Here is an 18,157-nt window from a genome sequence, read left to right as displayed (position 1 = left end):
TGTTGTGGTGTGGGAGAGTTGTTCTTTTGTCAATAATTAAATTAAATCAATAGAAATAACGGTAACACTTAAGAATGGGGACCAATCTCACAATTAACTAATTGATAATTAGCATGACTATTATTAACATACTGGCTGTTTATTAGTACTTAAAAAGCACATATTTTGCATGACCATATTCTATATCCCTAATCCTACCAAACACCATTAATTTTAATAAGCAGCAGATTAGGAGTTTGAGGCAAAAGCCAGAGTTAATGGTTTGCTAAAAGCGAGATTTGCACCTTAATAGAAAGTGTGACCGAAATAACACCTGAAATTATTATGTATATTCAAAAAGTAACTTTACTTATTACTTTTAAAAGTGATTTGATTCCATAACATGCACTATTTGCCATATTTATATTACAAACACTCTGCAACCCCACAGATTTATAAAGTGAATGAATATAAACCAAATTACATACACTTCTGTGCACAACTTCACCACAGAGTGGAGAAGGTTGCCTCTGTAGTCATGTTTGTCATATTCCAAAAAAAAAAAAAAAAAAAAAAAAAAAAAAACCTGTTAAAACTCTTACTCCTGTCAACTGTGACCCAGTTCTGTCAGGTTTCTTTAAGCTTCCTGTGAGAGAATATTTATTATATTACTGCAAATAGTGCATGCTTTGACATATTTGTCATACATGGATAACACTTGGATATTTGTTTGGTCTTTGCAACAGATGGATATGTTTTTCTCCACATTGTGCAGACAAGACATTTGAATGTTTAGCACAGCAGTACCACAAGGCTGTTTGTTTGATTAAATGTATAGGAATAATCCAGAGTGAAAGAATGGTGCATGGCAGCAGTCTGCTTTTTTTTCTCCAGTTACAATCATTATTTATATTTAGCATAAATAATCTATGAGTCTTTTCTTTGTCTTTCAAGCTTGAGGCTGCTGTGATTTACCTAACTGCTCACATATGTTGGGCATGCTTTGACTCCAAATGATGAGCTTCATTTTTTTTTTCCTTTCCTCAATCTGTTTTTTAGCTGAATTACAGGGTAGGAAAAGACAATTTAGCCAGACAGAAAAAAAAGATACAGACATAAAATGAAAAAAATAATTATTCTTGCAACTAAATTTTCTCTTAAAGGGATTATGACATGGATTAATTTTTTTTATTTTTTTTTTACCATTTTTTTTTTTTTTTTTTGTTATTTTTTTTTAATTTTTATTGATGTTATTTTTATAATGATGTTATTTTCCCCCCATAAACAACTAACATATATAAAAAAAGATTATATTCAACCCTCATTCTGACTCTCTCTGAAATGAAGAGGGGAATCCTTTAAGGTGTGTCTGTACTGTTATGACTGGCATTGCAAAGGAAATAGTATCGAAAGCCCCTTCGCTATTGTAAGTGGAATGAAGATTGTATTTGTTTCTGTTGTGTTTTTACTGTTATTGCTGGGGTTATAGTATCGCTGTCAGTTGTTTTTTACAGACAACGAAGGTAACATTATTAAATTGACTTCCGTAACCATGACAGAAAACAACCAGGGGTACTTCTGGTTTGGAACAAGGTGACAATAAGCCAGGGAACAGTGCCGCAGACACCACCCAGGGAGACACAGAACAGACACCGTGACAGCTGTTGTCAAATTCAATACTGTTGGCTGCTTCATCTTTCAACAAAAGTTTCTTTTCAAACTCTCTACTATACTGTGTCTTGTTTACAAAACAATCTGCAGTCAAATGCTCCAAACAAACATATAATCCTGCGACGTGATCCAGGACACCATTACAAACAGTCCACTTGTTCCAGGCACTGAGATCCTTCTGAATTATACAGAGACACAAACAAGCTGTTTAAACAGGACACATCAAAGCAAACACTCTTTTAATTTTCTGTTTATCCTGTTGTCAACAGATTTGTAAGGACCACCCATTACCACAACGTCAGAATTCATCAGTGTGGGGGAGAAGGTATAATGTATGTGGGTCTTTTACTTGTTGCTTCTTTAGAGTTAATCTAATTTTGTTAAGATTCAGTTTCAGTTTGATTCCAACCTTGTGTTTAATCTTAAATATAAAATTTTATACTATGGGGCTGTTGAACGCTTGAATCTGAATGGATGACAAACATTCTAATGTGTCCAATTATTTTCAGGGAAATGCACAGCTAATGTAGTTCCAGGTAGGCATGGGCTGTTTACCGGTTTCAAGGTATACCGCGATTTGAAAATTTCACGGTTTCAAAACCACAAATATTTTCCATTATACTATTCCTATGGTATGCACTGTTTTCCATGTCTCCTCAAAGACTGAAAGAGTAGGAATTCCTCAGGCTGAGAGCAGTGTAGAGAGTAACACTGACCCCTCCTCCCTCCATTGGTGTGAGCGAGCGGTCAGTCACGTGTGTAGGATGGCCAAACTTAAGGAGCTGCCCCCGGAACTTAAGGCCCGGGAACACTACACATTCAGCGTTCCATTCCGTATCGCACACAGCTTTCAAAAGTATACTCAACCGCAGATGATTGTGGACGATTGAGTTCGACTCATGCACAGTACCACGGGGTGCACGGCTGTCTTCGAGCCCTCTTGATGACGAAAATAACGTAATGACGATGGTGCACGGACGGCCAAAGTATACTTCGGCCTTTACGCGATCGGCAACCAGCTGTTTTTTGCCTTATTGCAACTCTCTGTTCTGGACTTGCACAAACTGCGTTGCAATGCAATCAATTTCCAAAATGTAATTTATGTGAAAATATAAAGTCTGTTGACGCCCATTAACACAGGCCAGAGACGCTGAAGATGGATGCACAGAGAAAAATACTGTAGCAGGCAGATCACTCACTGTTCATGATGCACGAACTATTGAAAGAAAATCCTCAATATTGATTTGGGGGTTTATATGAATGTGTTTCTGAGGGGAGCTGACTGTCTTCTGAAAAGTTTACTTGGTATTTTCTTTTCATCTCGTCTGTGTATCTGTGGGGAAGTTGTGGCCTAGTGGTTACAGAGATTGACTCCTAACACTAAGGTTGTGGGTTCGAGTCTCAGGCCGGCAACACCATGACTGAGGTGCCCTTGAGCAAGGCACCGAACCCCCAACTGCTCCCCGGACCCTGCAGCATAAATGGCTGCCCACTGCTCCGGGTGTGTGCTCATGGTGTGTGTGTGTGTTCACTGCTGTGTGTGTGCACTTTGGATGGGTTAAATGCAGAGCACAAATTCTGAGTATGGCTTACCATACTTGGCCTCCCTTCACTGTATAGTTCATATTAAAGCAGTGTTTCAGCGCTGTAAACAGCTTCTGCTGTTTGTTTCGTTCAGGCATGTAGTATAATTTCACAAAGTTCGTAAGAACATTCTGTTTTTGCTTCAAATTGGGTTATTATTAAATCAAATTATGTTTATGATTATTATTATATAACTAAATTATATGAAATTATATAAATGATATGTAATGTGCGGTCACTGGTGAACAAAATGGACGAGTTATGACTTTGTATCACCCACAGTAAGATATTTAATGTGCGGTCACTAGTGAACAAAATGGATGAGTTACGACTTCGCATCACCCACAGTAAGAGACTTTTGGATTGCAATGTCATGGTTTTCACAGAAACATGGCTACACAGCGACGTACCCAATAATGCTACTGAGCTAGCCGGACGCTACACACATACGAACACTGTCATTGTTGGGAGATACTGCTCAGCTAACCTAGAGTTTCTCATGGTTAAATGTAGACCTTTTTATCTGCCGCGGGAGTTCACTTCCACCAATATAACAACAGTCTATATTCCACCGGATGCTAATGCGAAGCTTGCTTTGAACAAACTGCATGCGGCCATTAGTAAACAACAGACTGCTCACCCGGAGGCTGCTTTTATTGTCGCGGGTGATTTTAATCACTGCAAATTAAAGACAGTGATCCCCAAATTCAATCAGCATGTTTCCTGCCACACCAGAGGAGACAAAACTTTGAATCATGTTTACACAAACATTGATGGAGCCTATATCACGACCCCCCACATCTCGGACAGTCTGATCACCTTTCTTTGTTTCTCACCCCTAAGTATTCACCCCTCATCAACCGTGTGAAGCCATCAGTGAGGACCATCAAAGTGTGGCCAACTGGAGCAGACTCTTTACTTCAGGACAGATTTCAATACACGGACTCGAGTATGTTTGCGGTTCAGGCTGCTCTATGGCTCTCACATGGACATTGATATCTATACCTCCTCTGTACTGGATTACATCAACACCACCATTGAAAGTGTTACAACAGAAAATAGATCACAACATACCCTAATCAGAAGCCATGGATGAACAAGGAGGTGCGACTTCTGCTGAAAGCCAACAAAACACTGCCTTCAGGTCAGATGACGCTCAGGCCTACAGCAAATCCAGGGCTAACCTGAAAAGGGGCATCAAAAAGGCCAAGATCTGCTACAAGCTGAAGGTAGAGGAACACTTTTCCAACTCTGACCCCCGACTACAAGTCAAGCAACTCCACTCCAACGGTCACAGACGTCTCCTTCCTTAACGAGCTAAATGACTTTTATGCTCGCTTTAACAGCGACAGCAAGAAGACGGCCACCAAAATCACACACTCAGCAAACCACCAACCCCTCAAACTCACCTCCACAGATGTCCACACTGCATTGAGCCGGATCAACGCATGCAAGGCTGCTGGCCTGGACGGCATTCCTGTTTGTGTGCTTAGGGCATGTGCTGAGCAGCTTGCAGGGGTATTCACAGACATTTTCAACCTGTCCCACCCAAGCAACTGTGCCAACATGTTTTAAGTCCACATCCATTGTGCCAATACCGAAACACTCCTCCCCGATGTGTTTAAATGACTACCGCCCCGTAGCACTCACACCCATCATTATGAAGTGCTTTGAGCGACTGGTTCTAGCACACCTCAAGGACTGCCTCCCACCCACACTGGACCCACATCAATTTGCCTACCGTAAAAATAGGAGCACAGTGGATGCAGCATGCACAGTGCTGCACTCTGCACTCACACATTTGGACAATAACAACACATATGTATGGATGTTGTTTGTTGACTTCAGCTCAGCATTTAACACCGTCATTCCCTCCAAGTTGACCACAAAACTTGGAGACCTGGACATTAACACCTCCCTCTGCAACTAGATTATGGACTTTCTGACCAACAGACCTCAGCATGTTAGGTCAGGCCACACCTGCTCCACCACCATCACACTCAACAGGTACCACAGGGCTGTGTGCTAAGCCCTTTCCTCTACTCCCTCTACACCCACGACTGCAAGCCTGTGCATGGATCAATCTCCATCATTAAGTTTGCAGATGACACCACGGTGATTGGCCTCATCAGAGACAGCAATGAGACTGCCTACAGGGAGGAGGTACAGCACCTGGCCACATGGTGCACTGACAATAACCTGCTCCTTAACACCAGCAAGACAAAGGAGCTCATTGTGGACTTCAGGAAGAAGAAAGAAAGCACGCACAACCCCATCCACATTAACAGGATGGTTGTTGAACGTGTCTCCAGCTTCAAGTTCCTGGGAACCACCATCTCGGAGGACCTGTCCTGGACTACAATCACCTCCAGCCTGGTCAAGAAGGCTCACCAGCGCCTCTTCTTCCTCAGGACACTGAAGAAGAACGAGCTGTCTTCAGCCATTCTGGTGAACTTCTATTGGTGTGTTCATCCAGAATACTGAGTAATGCACACTGACATATTTTCTATGCACTTTCCATTGCACTAGTGTAAATGATGTTCATATGTTCATAGTTTCTGCCTATAGTGTACATACACTTTTACATAATCCATCTGTATAGTATGTTCATAGTACACCTATCTGTATATCATGCTGATAGTATTTAAAAATCTGTAAATTATGTCCATAATACTGCCTTATCTTTATATTTATTGTACATTTGTAACATATTGTAGACACTGTATATTCTGTACTTACTGCTTATTGCACTTCTGGTTAATAAAACTGGATCTAATCTAATCTAATCTAATCTAATCTATATGAATTATATAACTAAAATTAAATAACTGTAATTACAGATTTAGGTTAAATAAAGATGTCAGTCTTTATTTTAATTTTTAGGAAACAAATCAAAGAAAATAGAAACTAATTCTACTGTTTCTAATATTTTGTATATTGCTCAAAAACAAAATATATTGTCCAGTGGGAAATTTTTTTTTTTTTTTTTTTTTTTTACCCAGTCATTTAAAAATAACACATTTCAGAGCTGTAACAACAATACTATGATACCGTGAAACTGTGATATTTTTGCTTAAGGTTATCATACCGTCAAAATCTCATACTGGCCCATGCCTAGTTCCAGGCAGGTCTTGACCGCATTATATGCCAAATTGTTTGTTATTTCAAAGGTACTGTTAGGGGTCAGCTGTAACTGAAAAAAAGGAAGAGAGTCTCAATACCAGAGAGATGCTTAATAACAAGATTTACAAAATATAGCTGCAAGCAGTGATTACCGGGGTTCAAGCACTTCAAGGCCTTTACGGCTTCTATGGTGTCAGGGGTCTCGGCCAACGGGAAATGTTTGGCTGACACCAGAACACATCCATGATGGAGAATATGAGGACACACACACACAGAGACTTAAAGGTGCCATAGAATGCATTGATACAATATTTTAAATTGTTCTCTGATGTCCTCAGTGTGTGTATGTGAAGTTTTATCTCAAAATACCTATATATATAATTTTTATAGCTTTTTGAAATTGCCACTTTTAGGGTATGAGCCAAAACGCGCTGTTTTTGTGTTTGTCCCCTTTAAATGAAAATGAGCTGGTACTCCCGACTCCCTTTTCAGAAGAGTGCGGAGCTTCGAGAGCTCATTCTCGTGGGCATACGGTGTTACGGTTTAACTAGTAGTAACCATGTTACTGATCCTCACATTTCTTCCAAATGCAATTTTTAACTATCGCACTAGTGTTGTCACGGTACCAAAATTTCAGTATTCGGTACCGATACCAGTGAAAATCCACGGTTCTCTGTACCATTTTCGGTACCAAAGCAAAACACAAAAATATGCTAAATTAAAAAAAAAAAACACTTTTTATCACTAAAAATAAAATCAATGCCATTCTTTATACTTATTTACAATTGTGTAATATAATTATGAAAAACAGTAAACAAGTTTCACCCAAATTTAATTCGGTTTTTGATTTTGAAACGTGCAGTGCTCATGTTTATTCAATGAAGTCAAAGCCTTTTGGAAAATCTATTTGTGGCGGTCAGTTTTGATATTGTAATAAATCAATGTGTGGGAAACCCTGGGTACCTTTAAATTGACACTGGTTTTACTCAAAAGAAATGGTAAAATGCTTGTGATGTGACTGGTGATGTTGTTTATGTATTTATGTCCTCATTGAGACGCAGATGCTGAAATTACTGCACGCGTCACACGCTTCAGTCTATAGTAAACAAAACCACACGTCTCTGCCATTCATTCATTCACACAGAGATGTGCAGAACAACAAAAAAATAACTTCTGCGGCTTAACATTTACAGATACTTGTCCATATGGAGATTTGATTTGATTAATTTATGCTAACTTTGACAAATTCCGTGACTGTCCATGTTAAAATGTAAGTTTCATTTTCATGACAGGATTTTGAGATTCCGTCCGCGTTTTCTGCTTCGCGGAAATCATAGCGCTGTATGCGTCAAGAATCGGGTTGACCGGGTACTCGGTACCACCGGTACTTAAAGAAACCTGGTACCGTGACATTTTCATTTTTTTAGTACCGACTTGGTACTGAAGTACCGGGTCTTTTGCGAACACTATATCACACTCCTATTCACGATCTTTCTGGTAGCACGTGAAGGCAGCATTAGTGAAAACAGGCAGAGACAATGGTAGCTTTAGCAACATTAGCCTTACAGAGAGCCAAGAAGCTTTTTGGAAAACAAAATATGATGCGTACTTTGTCTGGAGTCTGGACATTTGCGCATAAAGTGTTGGTATTGATCCCTCTTTCAGAAGCAATCTTTGCACAACTCCAGCGCTGAACTGACCCTCGTTTGTGAGTCAGTCTGGCATAAAATGTTTTTTTATTTTTCCAGGACATTTCCTTCAAAAAAGAAATGTAATGGTCTGGAACTGCTCGTGTGGAGAGACTGTTTATGATTTTTTGGTATTATAAAACAGTGAGTGAGTGGATTTTTACCATTATAGGCAGGTTATTTTCACACACTGTGGCAACACAACTGTTCAATCACCTTATAAAAGTGATTTTTGCATTCTATGGCACCTTTAACACACACTCTATTACTAAATACAGACTAAACATGCTCACACACAGACACACATTATGTTGAAGATATAGATGAATATTTGAAATAACTTACATGTTATAAAATGCTTACTGGAAGTGTCCAGTTTATAATATTTTCTCAAGTTTAAATTTAATCATAATGTGGCGTAATTGTCTGAACTAATATGTCTGTATAAATGAAGTGATAAACTTTAACTAAATGTGATTTAAAATGTAATAATAATCATTTTAAACTATCTGAATGTCAGTACCTAAATATAATCTGAGAAAAGCTGTATGTGATAAAATGCGTGATCATTTGCTGCCATCTAGTGGTTATATTTGCACTTTCAGGGACTGTAGAATAGATATGTAGTGTTTTTAACCTTCATAACTATTACAGTGTCAGTTTCTGTCCAATCTCCATAAAATTTTGCATGATTGTTTAGAATAATATAATGCATGAGTTTACATAGCTTTGTGATGTTTTTAAGATTTATAGACTTTTTGGTACACTGGATTAAAACCATATTATGAAATGGCCCTGTTATATCTGTCCAAATGCAAATGTTTTTTGATAATTATTGACCTAGATAGTCTAAAGAATTGTACTGCAGTGATTTTATTTTTGAGTTTAAAACCTAGGATTTGTTCACAAAAGTAGTTTTGTTTTAAATAATCTCAAATATTTAATGAACAGTTTGATAGCATTGGTCCCAGAGGCAAAGTTGTTCAGAATGAAGAGATCTATCATATGGTATGAAGATCTAGTTTATGTGTGAATATATCAGCATTTTTTTAGCAATTTGAGACCATTTACCAAGAAATCTTGTGTTTTTGAAGTCTTTTTAGCTGTTATAGCAACCACCTATGGTCCGATCTCCATGAATCTTTGCATGCGTGTTAAGAGTCATCTGATACTTGTTTTCACCAAGTTTCAGAAAATTGTAAGTTTTCGTTTAGGTTTTATAGGCTTTTGCGTATATGTGGCCACACCCCTTTTCTAAATGACCCCATTATAGCTAACTGAAGGACAAAATTCAACATTTCTTTGATAATTATTGATCTAGAGAGTCCGTCCAGTGAATTGGGCTGCAGTGGTTTGATCAAGAGCAAAAAACCTAGGACTAGTTCACAAAAGTAGGTTTTTAACATAATTGAGAATATTTAATGAACAATTTGATTGACAGCAGTGGTTCTTGAGGCAAAGTTGTGCATTATGAGAAGATCTATCAAATTATATGTATATTGTGTGGATGTGTGAAACGCCACGTGATTACAGAGCCATAAAACTCGTTAACACCAGCTAGTGGCTGATCTCTTTCAAAATGCTTACAGACTTTTAGGACCATGAGTCGAACATACCCACCGAGTTTCGTTCCAATCGACCTTCAATAACCTTGTCTAATAGGTAATTAAAATAATTTGGCCAATGGCGGCCATGTTTTTTGAGATACGCAAATGTCCTCAAAAACATTTGTGCCCATTTGGACAAAGACATACCAATTGTCAAGTCGATTGGACCAACGGGTGCATGTTTTTTTTTTTGTTTTTTTTTGTTTTTTTATAGCACCACCATGTGGCAGACCTCTGCAGTTTTTTTTTTTTTTTATTTGACCAAAGATTAAGCTCTTACACGTGTTGTGAGTTTGGTGAAGATATCTCTTTCCCCGATAGGCCAATTAGGGTGAGTCATTGGGTCTGAGTAGCGAGCCAGACAACTACCATCTGACCAAGTTTCAGCTCTCTAGGCCTTACGGTTTGGTCTACCCGATCAGTTTTAGCGAGGAATAATAATAATAATAAAAATCCTAACAATTAAAATAGGGCTTCAGCATTATGTGCTTGAACCCCTTATAAGGGTATTGTGTCAGTGGCAGACAAGGCCATAATAACAAACAAATGGTATTTTTTAACCCTCTACACTTCTTAAACCAAAATTAAAGAAAACAAAATACAGTTTAAATTTACATGATTCCCAGGACCAAAAACAGTGTGAAAAGGTGTTCAAAATAAAATGGTATCAAATCCCCTACATCCCTTAACTTGCCAAAAATGTAATTAAAATGTATTTACAAAAGATTCATTCTCGTTGATAGCTAACCATTCAAAATCAGAATCCAAAAAGCATGGGTCAAGTTAACAAGAAATATCACATGTTGAAATCACAAACACTATCACAAAATTACAATCACACTCACAATCTCTCTGGTAAGACACTCGAAGACATAAACGACGATGGTGAAACAGCAAGGCAATGAGCAACAAAGTCACACACAAATACACAATAATGACACAGGTTGAGTGTTTTAAGTCTGGATCAGGTGAGGAGGAGAACCAATCACAGCCTCCACCAAATTATCACAAGGAACACCCTGCCTATAACACAAACATGCACGCCACATGCACATACTGTACACAGAGAGAATATACACATGAGGACAGAATGGAATCGATGAACAAATGACTCATAACAGTACTTACAGCTTATATGAGCAAAAAAAAAAAAACCCACAATGATACTGATCAAGCTAATAAATATAGTCATAATAAAAACAAATTATTTCCATGTATTTGCCACAAAATTATGTTATATTATGTACAGAAAGCATATACTCTATTTCTCTTACTCTCTCTCCGTTACAAATACACACAAACACACTTACACACACACACACACACACACACACACAGTAGGGACATTCACTCACAAAGTTGTGTCTAATCGTTAGTCCCTATTGTCTGAGTATTTAAAGAGTGCTCTGTTCCCTGTTGGTTTGTCCAGTACTGTTGATGTCAACTCCTTGTGCTACGTGCGATTCCAAGCGATATGAATAAATTCCTTGGTTTTGTACTCATGGTCTCCTGGTCTCCTCATTCCTCGCTCCGTGTTCCGGCACCATAGCAAACTGTGACAGAATACCAGAGCCAAAACAGAAAGCAAGCGGCACGGCCTGCTCCCCGAGTTTTTTGTTTAGTTTTGAATAGTTTTTTTAAATTGCCACTCGTTTCATCACCCTAGCTTGCCGAGATCTCCCGCTGGTGGAGTATTTGCGGGAATTTTGCAGGAGTTCTGCGGGCTCACTGTTGCTACGGCCCTCGACGACACCACCATAAACTCACTGTTCTGGCACAGGGACAACTACCATCGCCCCGTGAACCTCCTAGACACCACGTGACTAAGCTGGAGGGAAGGAATCCTCCGGTGTCTGGAGAGCATTCTGCCCCGAGCCAGAACCAGCCTGCCAGCTGTGGTGAAGTCAAGCCCACTGCCGTTCGCAGCTTGCCCAAGTCAGCTGGCAGTTCCCGAGTCAAGTCAGCCAGACGTTAATGTGGCAAGCCTGCCAGTCCCAGAGCTCGCTCCAGTGTCGACTCCAGCCCTAGAGCTCACTCCAGTGTCAGCTCCAGCCCCAGAGCTCGCTCCAATGTTGGTTCCAGCCCCAAAATCCACTCCAGTGCCAGCTCTTCAAAAGCGCTTTGCTGTGCCTGCTCCTCCAGACCACCCCTTCAGTACCAGCACCACGTAAGCACTATGCCGATCCCCAGTCCAGCCCAGGAAGGGCTCCCGATCCCCATTTCAGCCCAGGAAGGGCTCCTGATCCCTAGTTCAGCCCAGGAAGGGCTCCCGACCCCCAGTTCAGCCCACTGAGGGCTCCAGATCCCAAGTCAAACCCAGGAAGGGCTCCCGATCCCCAGTTTAGTCGTAGAGGCCGAGGCGGGGGCTGGGGCCACGGCCTTGGAGGCTGCTCCGCCATGGCCTCCCGGGTCTCCTGCTCCGCCATGGCGCCCAAACGGGGCCCACTGTCCCTGGTCTGTCCTGAGGGACCTCCTGAGCATCCAACCACCCTCCCCTTTATATGTTATGGTGTGAGGACATGCCTTCCAGAGGGGGGCGTTATGTCAGACTCTGTTCCGGGTTTTGGTTGTGTTTTGCTCCCTATGTGTTCCAGTCCTGATTATGTTAATTACTGATTTGATTCCAGGTGTTTTCTATGTTGTTCCATTGATCCCAGGCGTGTCTAATTGTTAGTCCCTATTGTCTGAGTATTTAATGAGTGTTCTGTTCCCTGTTGGTTTGTCCGGTATTGTTGATGTCAACTCCTTGTGCAACGTGTGATTCCCCACAATATAAATAAATTCCTTGGTTTTGTACTCCTGGTCTCCTCGTCTCCTCGTTCCGTGTTCCCGCACCGTAGCAAACCGTGACAACAACTTGTGAACTGGGAGGTTTCTAAGTGCTACAACTTGTACCACTACCACATGACCACCTCAGATTCATTTGAAGCTATGTTTAAGGCATTGACAGTGCGATAGTTCCAAGTCCAAGGGTGTGAACAGCTCCAAGTAGAACGTCACGTGTTGACATCTCGAAATCACAGTAATGGGGGTTATGCGCAACAGACTTCCGTATTCTGTGAACCTGGTCTCGTTGCTTCCGGTTCAAGCATTTTGCATATGCTTTGTTAAATATGCAGCAGTTATACACAAGATGCCTTCAGGGTAGATTCCAAAGATTATCATAACCAATGTCTACCACATATGCGGAATGATATCTAAAAGTTTTTATTTGTGTTCTTTTCACTAACATTCACATATATATACATATATATATATATATATATATATATATATATATATATATATATAATATATATACAGTACAGGTCAAAAGTTTGGAAACATTACTATTTTTAATGTTTTTGAAAGAAGTTTCTTCTGCTCATCAAGCCTGCATTTATTTGATCAAAAATACAGAAAAAACAGTAATATTGTGAAATATTATTACAACTTAAAATAATAGTTTTCTATTTGAATATACTTTAAAAAAATAATTTATTCCTGTAATGCAAAGCTGAATTTTCAGCATCATTACTCCAGCCTTCAGTGTCACATGTAACATCCAGTCTATCACATGATCATTTAGAAATCATTCTAATATTCTGATTTATTATGAGTGTTGGAAACAGTTCTGCTGTCTAATATATTTGATGAATAAAAGGTTAAAAAGAACTGCATTTATTCAAAATAAAAAAAAAAATTCTAATAATATATATTCTAATAATATATTTTTCTTTACTATCACTTTTTATCAATTTAACACATCCTTGCTGAATAAAAGTATTGATTTTATTTTTAAAAACAAGAAAGAAATAAAAATTACTGACCCCAAATTACTGACCAGTAGTGTATATTGTTATTACAAAATATTTATATTTTAAAAACATAGCTTCTTTTTTTTCTTTTTTTTTTTTTTACTTTTTATTCATCAAAGTATCCTAAAAAGTATCACATGTTCTGAAAAAATATTAAACAGCAAAACTGTTTCCAACTTTGATAATGAATCATCATATTAGAATGATTTCTAAAGGATCATGTGATAATGATCCTAAAAATTCAGCTTTGCATCACAGAAATAAATGATAATTTAAAGTATAATAAATTTAAAAACAATTATTTTAAATTGTAATAATATATCACAATATTACATTGTTTTCTGTATTTTTGATCAAATAAATGCAGGCTTGATGAGCAGAAGAAACTTCTTTTAAAAACATTAAAAATAGTAATGTTTCCAAACTTTTGACCTGTACTGTATATATATATATAATGTTAGTGAAAAGAACACAAAAACTTTTAGATATCATTCCGCATATGTGGTAGACATTGGTTTTGATAATCTTTATATAAAAGAATAAAACATCAACAATAAAAACAGCTAGCTAGTTTAACTGATTATCTTAAAAGTCCATAGATATCGCTATTATTTACTACAGCTGTTAGCACGTTCTCCCATCAAGCAGAAGTGATGAGACCTGTTTTCCGGGTTTGGTCAGGTGACGTTCGACATATACCCTATTACAACATGGCGTGAATGCAGCATGTCTTGTGCATCTTGTCAGTAAAGCCGGTTCTGTGATCAGAAGTTAATCTCCATTATGTGCTTTCAGATGGAGCAGCATTTACTACACAGAACCGGAGTTCACTGACAAGGTACGCAAAACCGTGTTAATAATCACAGACCGATTTAATTGCTCTGCGATTATGAAAGCTGTTTGCGTAGCTTGTCAGTGAACTATGTCTCTGTGTAGTAAATGCTGCAAATAACATGTTTTTACTCTAAACTCGCTTCATAACATTAGTCTAGTATTTGAAATAAATCCTTCTGTGAGATGATGTGGCTTCTTACACAAAATAAGGCACGAAACATATTTCATAGTATTCTAAGCAGTGATAAAGGCTATGTCCATTGCACTGCATTATTATATATATATATATATATATATATATATATATATATATATATATATATATCTTTTAGTTAATTTTAGTTAATATATATATAAATTATTAGCATTAATAATTTATTATTAGCATTACCATTATTTATTTATTTATTTATTTTCTTCTTATCATAAAAATAACCAAAAATAACTGGCTGTCAGTAGAGCAAAGCTTCGTTTTGCTCTCCAGGTGGGCATTCCTATGAGTGTGTCGGTGTGTTCCAAACGGGATATATTGCCCTCCGAAGGGCACTTCAGAGTGAAAACAATCATGGGCGCCATATTAAAGGGTCGTTCCAAACCGAAGTGCTCAAAACTGGCCAAAGGATTTTGAAGGGTACAACTGATGGATACTTCAGGCTCCCAAAATCCTTTGCGCAAATTCTTTGCATGATGAAAGCGCCTCCATGTGGGCACGCGATGATGACGCAGAAGGGCACTTCAAGAAACAGTTGTTTGGTCCCCTACACCCTTAAATCCTTCGAAGCTCTCACTCCAGAGAGTAAACCCTTTGAAGGGATTAGGACATAGGGATGTGCCCTTCCGAATGGAACGCAGGGTGTGAGTCATGTGAAAACTATCAATAGGGATTTCTTCTGTGGGGTGTATTTGGAGTTTCTGCGCGAGAGCGCCCTCTGGCTTTCGTATATAAATTTTATGGAGATTTACTACTGACCACAGAACTGTGCTTCCTGACAAGATACGCATGAAAATCACAGCTTTTGGCTAATCGCGATTGCTCTTTAATTTCGATTAATCGTGCAGCCCTACAATTATTCCTTACTTTTACCTTACTTATGTCAGGTAAGAATGTATCATGCAAATGACATAAACAATGAGAATTGAAGGCCAGTGAGTGCGGCCTATGGTGCAATGATGTATAACTATTTGTTGATGTCTTGCTGTTAAGGCAGACATATGCCAATCTATTTTCTCATTTGATGTCACAAATCCCACAATATAAATACAAGCCATTTTTGGTGCTTGATTTACATAAATGTGTTGTTTATAATGATGAGGCTTATTAAAGCTATAAAAGGATGTTTTAATGACACAAAGACCTCTTATATGTAAAATGTCAAAGGAAAATTTTATTTCTCATGTCACAACCCTTTTACTTGGATATTTAAGTAATTTGTTGATTACACCCTCTACACTGCCAATGTTGTTTGGCAGCAGCAGGGATCAGTACTGAATTTGCTTCACTGAACTAGAAAGAATATGGCTCAACCTCAATAATCCAAGTCTGCATATATTTCTAAAGCCTTATTTATGATCAACTTTTGTACTACAAGTGTTCCAAACTGCCTGATGTTAGAAATTAGATGCTAAGTCACTGTGACACTGATTACACACAGTTAGCCCCTCAAATTTTCCATGTGTGTGTCACATGGATTATGGATATAATAATAATAATAATAATAATAATAATAATAATACATTTTATTTGTAATGTGCCTTTCTCAATACTCAAAGTGCTAGCACAAAGCGATATGGATTCCTTGAAAGGATCAAGTAGTAAATTAAACATATCTGATGGCATAAACCTGACCACCAGAATAGCTGGCAGATACTAACCACTAATTCAGAGAAACGCGCATGCAGTTCTTCCTCTGGGGGCATGGGGGCACTGAACTCCAGCAGCTGCAGCGGTACACTGTCTTTCAGGTTGATCTCAGGGGGTTCACTGTTGCTGAAGCAGCACAGGAAGCCCAGGGTGGGCCGTGTGCGCTTCCGTGGAGGCATCCTCTCCAATCCGGAGGGGCCAACAGCCAGTGAGGCGAAGACTCTGCTATCTAGGGGGCATGATCTGAAAGAGAAAAAATGAACCAGTCTATAAAATAAAAACCACACCTGATAACTACATGTCTATATAATCATTTATCACAAACTAAATGGCAAGAAGCTGAATAAATATGTCAAGCATTCAACCACAGAAATAAAAACTCAAAAGGAACTCTTGAGAAAAGCTAAATCCTCCTAATAATAGTTGTGATTTCTCCCTCTTTATTATTATTTTTTAAAGCCCTCAATACTCCCTTATATGGTGTTCCCTAAACTGATGCACATCACTGATGTTGAATTTAAAGCAGTTTCACATCAGTATGACAGCTTTAATTGCTCATCATCAGAATGGGAACATCAATGAAAGATAGAGGCAGTTGTTCTACAGGCTGAACCCTTCAGCTGTATTGAGTGGCCATGAAGGAGCTGAGTTTCTGAAAAGCAACCACTCTCATCACTCTTTAGAACTTTTTCGGTCCGTGTGGGCACAGAGAATGGAACCGCCTGGCACCTCTCTGGATGTGCTGGCATAACCCCCCGGGGCACAACAAAGACTTTTCTGTTTTCAGACTACAATGTTTGCCAATGGCAAAAGAGATGTAAAGTGAGGGAGGACATGAGTAATTACCAGAAATGGTGGCTGTACACATCACACTCACCGGAACAGAGAAAACTAAAAAGGGAAACAAGCCCAGCATTCCTAGACTCCCTGCTCTCATGAGTAAGTGCACCATAATCAGAATGGCAGTGGTTTCCGTTAGCCTCCCCCAAAAATTGTGACAAGGAAATAAATGTGTCAGCCTTGCTTATTTCTGATATCAAACCCTACAAGTGCTTGCTACAAAAAGTGCTTGCATTCAAAATGTTATGACATAATATGGTAGCTGGATTTTTGCCAGTACAAGGTGGTCTGGTAGCTATAACTGGTTTATCCAAGATGATCTGCCAGGATAAATTGAGGTGATCAGCAATCTAGACCAGCCCCAACTGGCTAAAAAAACAGGTTTCTGCTATATCAAGAAGGGTTTCCAAGCAAAAAGTGTTAGAGTTAAGAATGAAGAACTGGTTATTATTCAGATCAATTAATTTACAAAAATAAATAAAAAATAAAACTGAATGACTTCCATGACGGGGGTATGGGGGTGCTTGGGGTTGGGGCGGGGTAAAAGTATCAATTAATAATAATTATTATTAATAATAATAATTATTAATAATAATAATAATTATTATTAATAATAATATTAATAATAATAATAATAATAATAATATGTTTTATTTATATTGCGCTTTTCTTTTACCCAAAGCGCTACAACAAGTACAGAACAAAAGTAAATACATAAAAAAAAAAAAAAGATTAATAAAAAAAAGAATGCAACGAGAGGTAGAATACAATATACATCCAGTGTCACCAATCAAAACACAAACATCATCTTAAAAAGATGGGTTTTTAACTGTTTCTTAAAACTTGTTAATGTTGGGGCATTCCTAACAGTTAAAGGAAGTGCATTCCACAACCTGGGGGCTGCCACAGAGAAAGCTCTTTCACCCATCGTTTTTAGTCTGCAAGAAGGCTGTTTAAGGAGAAAGAGTTGGCGGAGTGGAGTGATCGAGAGGGCATATATAGCTTAATTAAATCACATAATTATATTATATTATTACAATATTAATTTATTATATTAACTATTGTGTATATATCAAACTGCATGTTTTCTGTGTAAAAAATAAGGGTTGTTTTTGGGTTTGGGCTAAAACAAAAAGCAGAAGGGCTTATTGAAAAAAGCAAATTCATTCTCTC

The 18,157-nt window shown here is 38.4% G+C and overlaps 1 protein-coding gene across 1 annotated transcript in view; it reads right to left on the bottom strand.

Annotated features, from left to right (window-relative positions):
* daam2 (dishevelled associated activator of morphogenesis 2) overlaps nt 1-18,157 on the bottom strand; it is a 168,774-nt gene that overhangs the window by 83,690 nt on the left and 66,927 nt on the right. The window contains exon 2 of the mRNA XM_042774552.1: nt 16,156-16,387. Coding sequence (XP_042630486.1) covers nt 16,156-16,387 — 232 coding nt within the window. The remainder of the gene's footprint in view (nt 1-16,155; nt 16,388-18,157) is intronic.

The sequence above is a fragment of the Cyprinus carpio genome, chromosome A17 (genome assembly GCF_018340385.1).
Source record: "Cyprinus carpio isolate SPL01 chromosome A17, ASM1834038v1, whole genome shotgun sequence".
In the NCBI taxonomy this organism is placed as follows: Eukaryota; Metazoa; Chordata; class Actinopteri; order Cypriniformes; family Cyprinidae; genus Cyprinus; species Cyprinus carpio.
The sequence above is the reverse complement of the archived record's forward strand: the minus strand, read 5'-3'. Positions and strand labels throughout refer to the sequence as shown.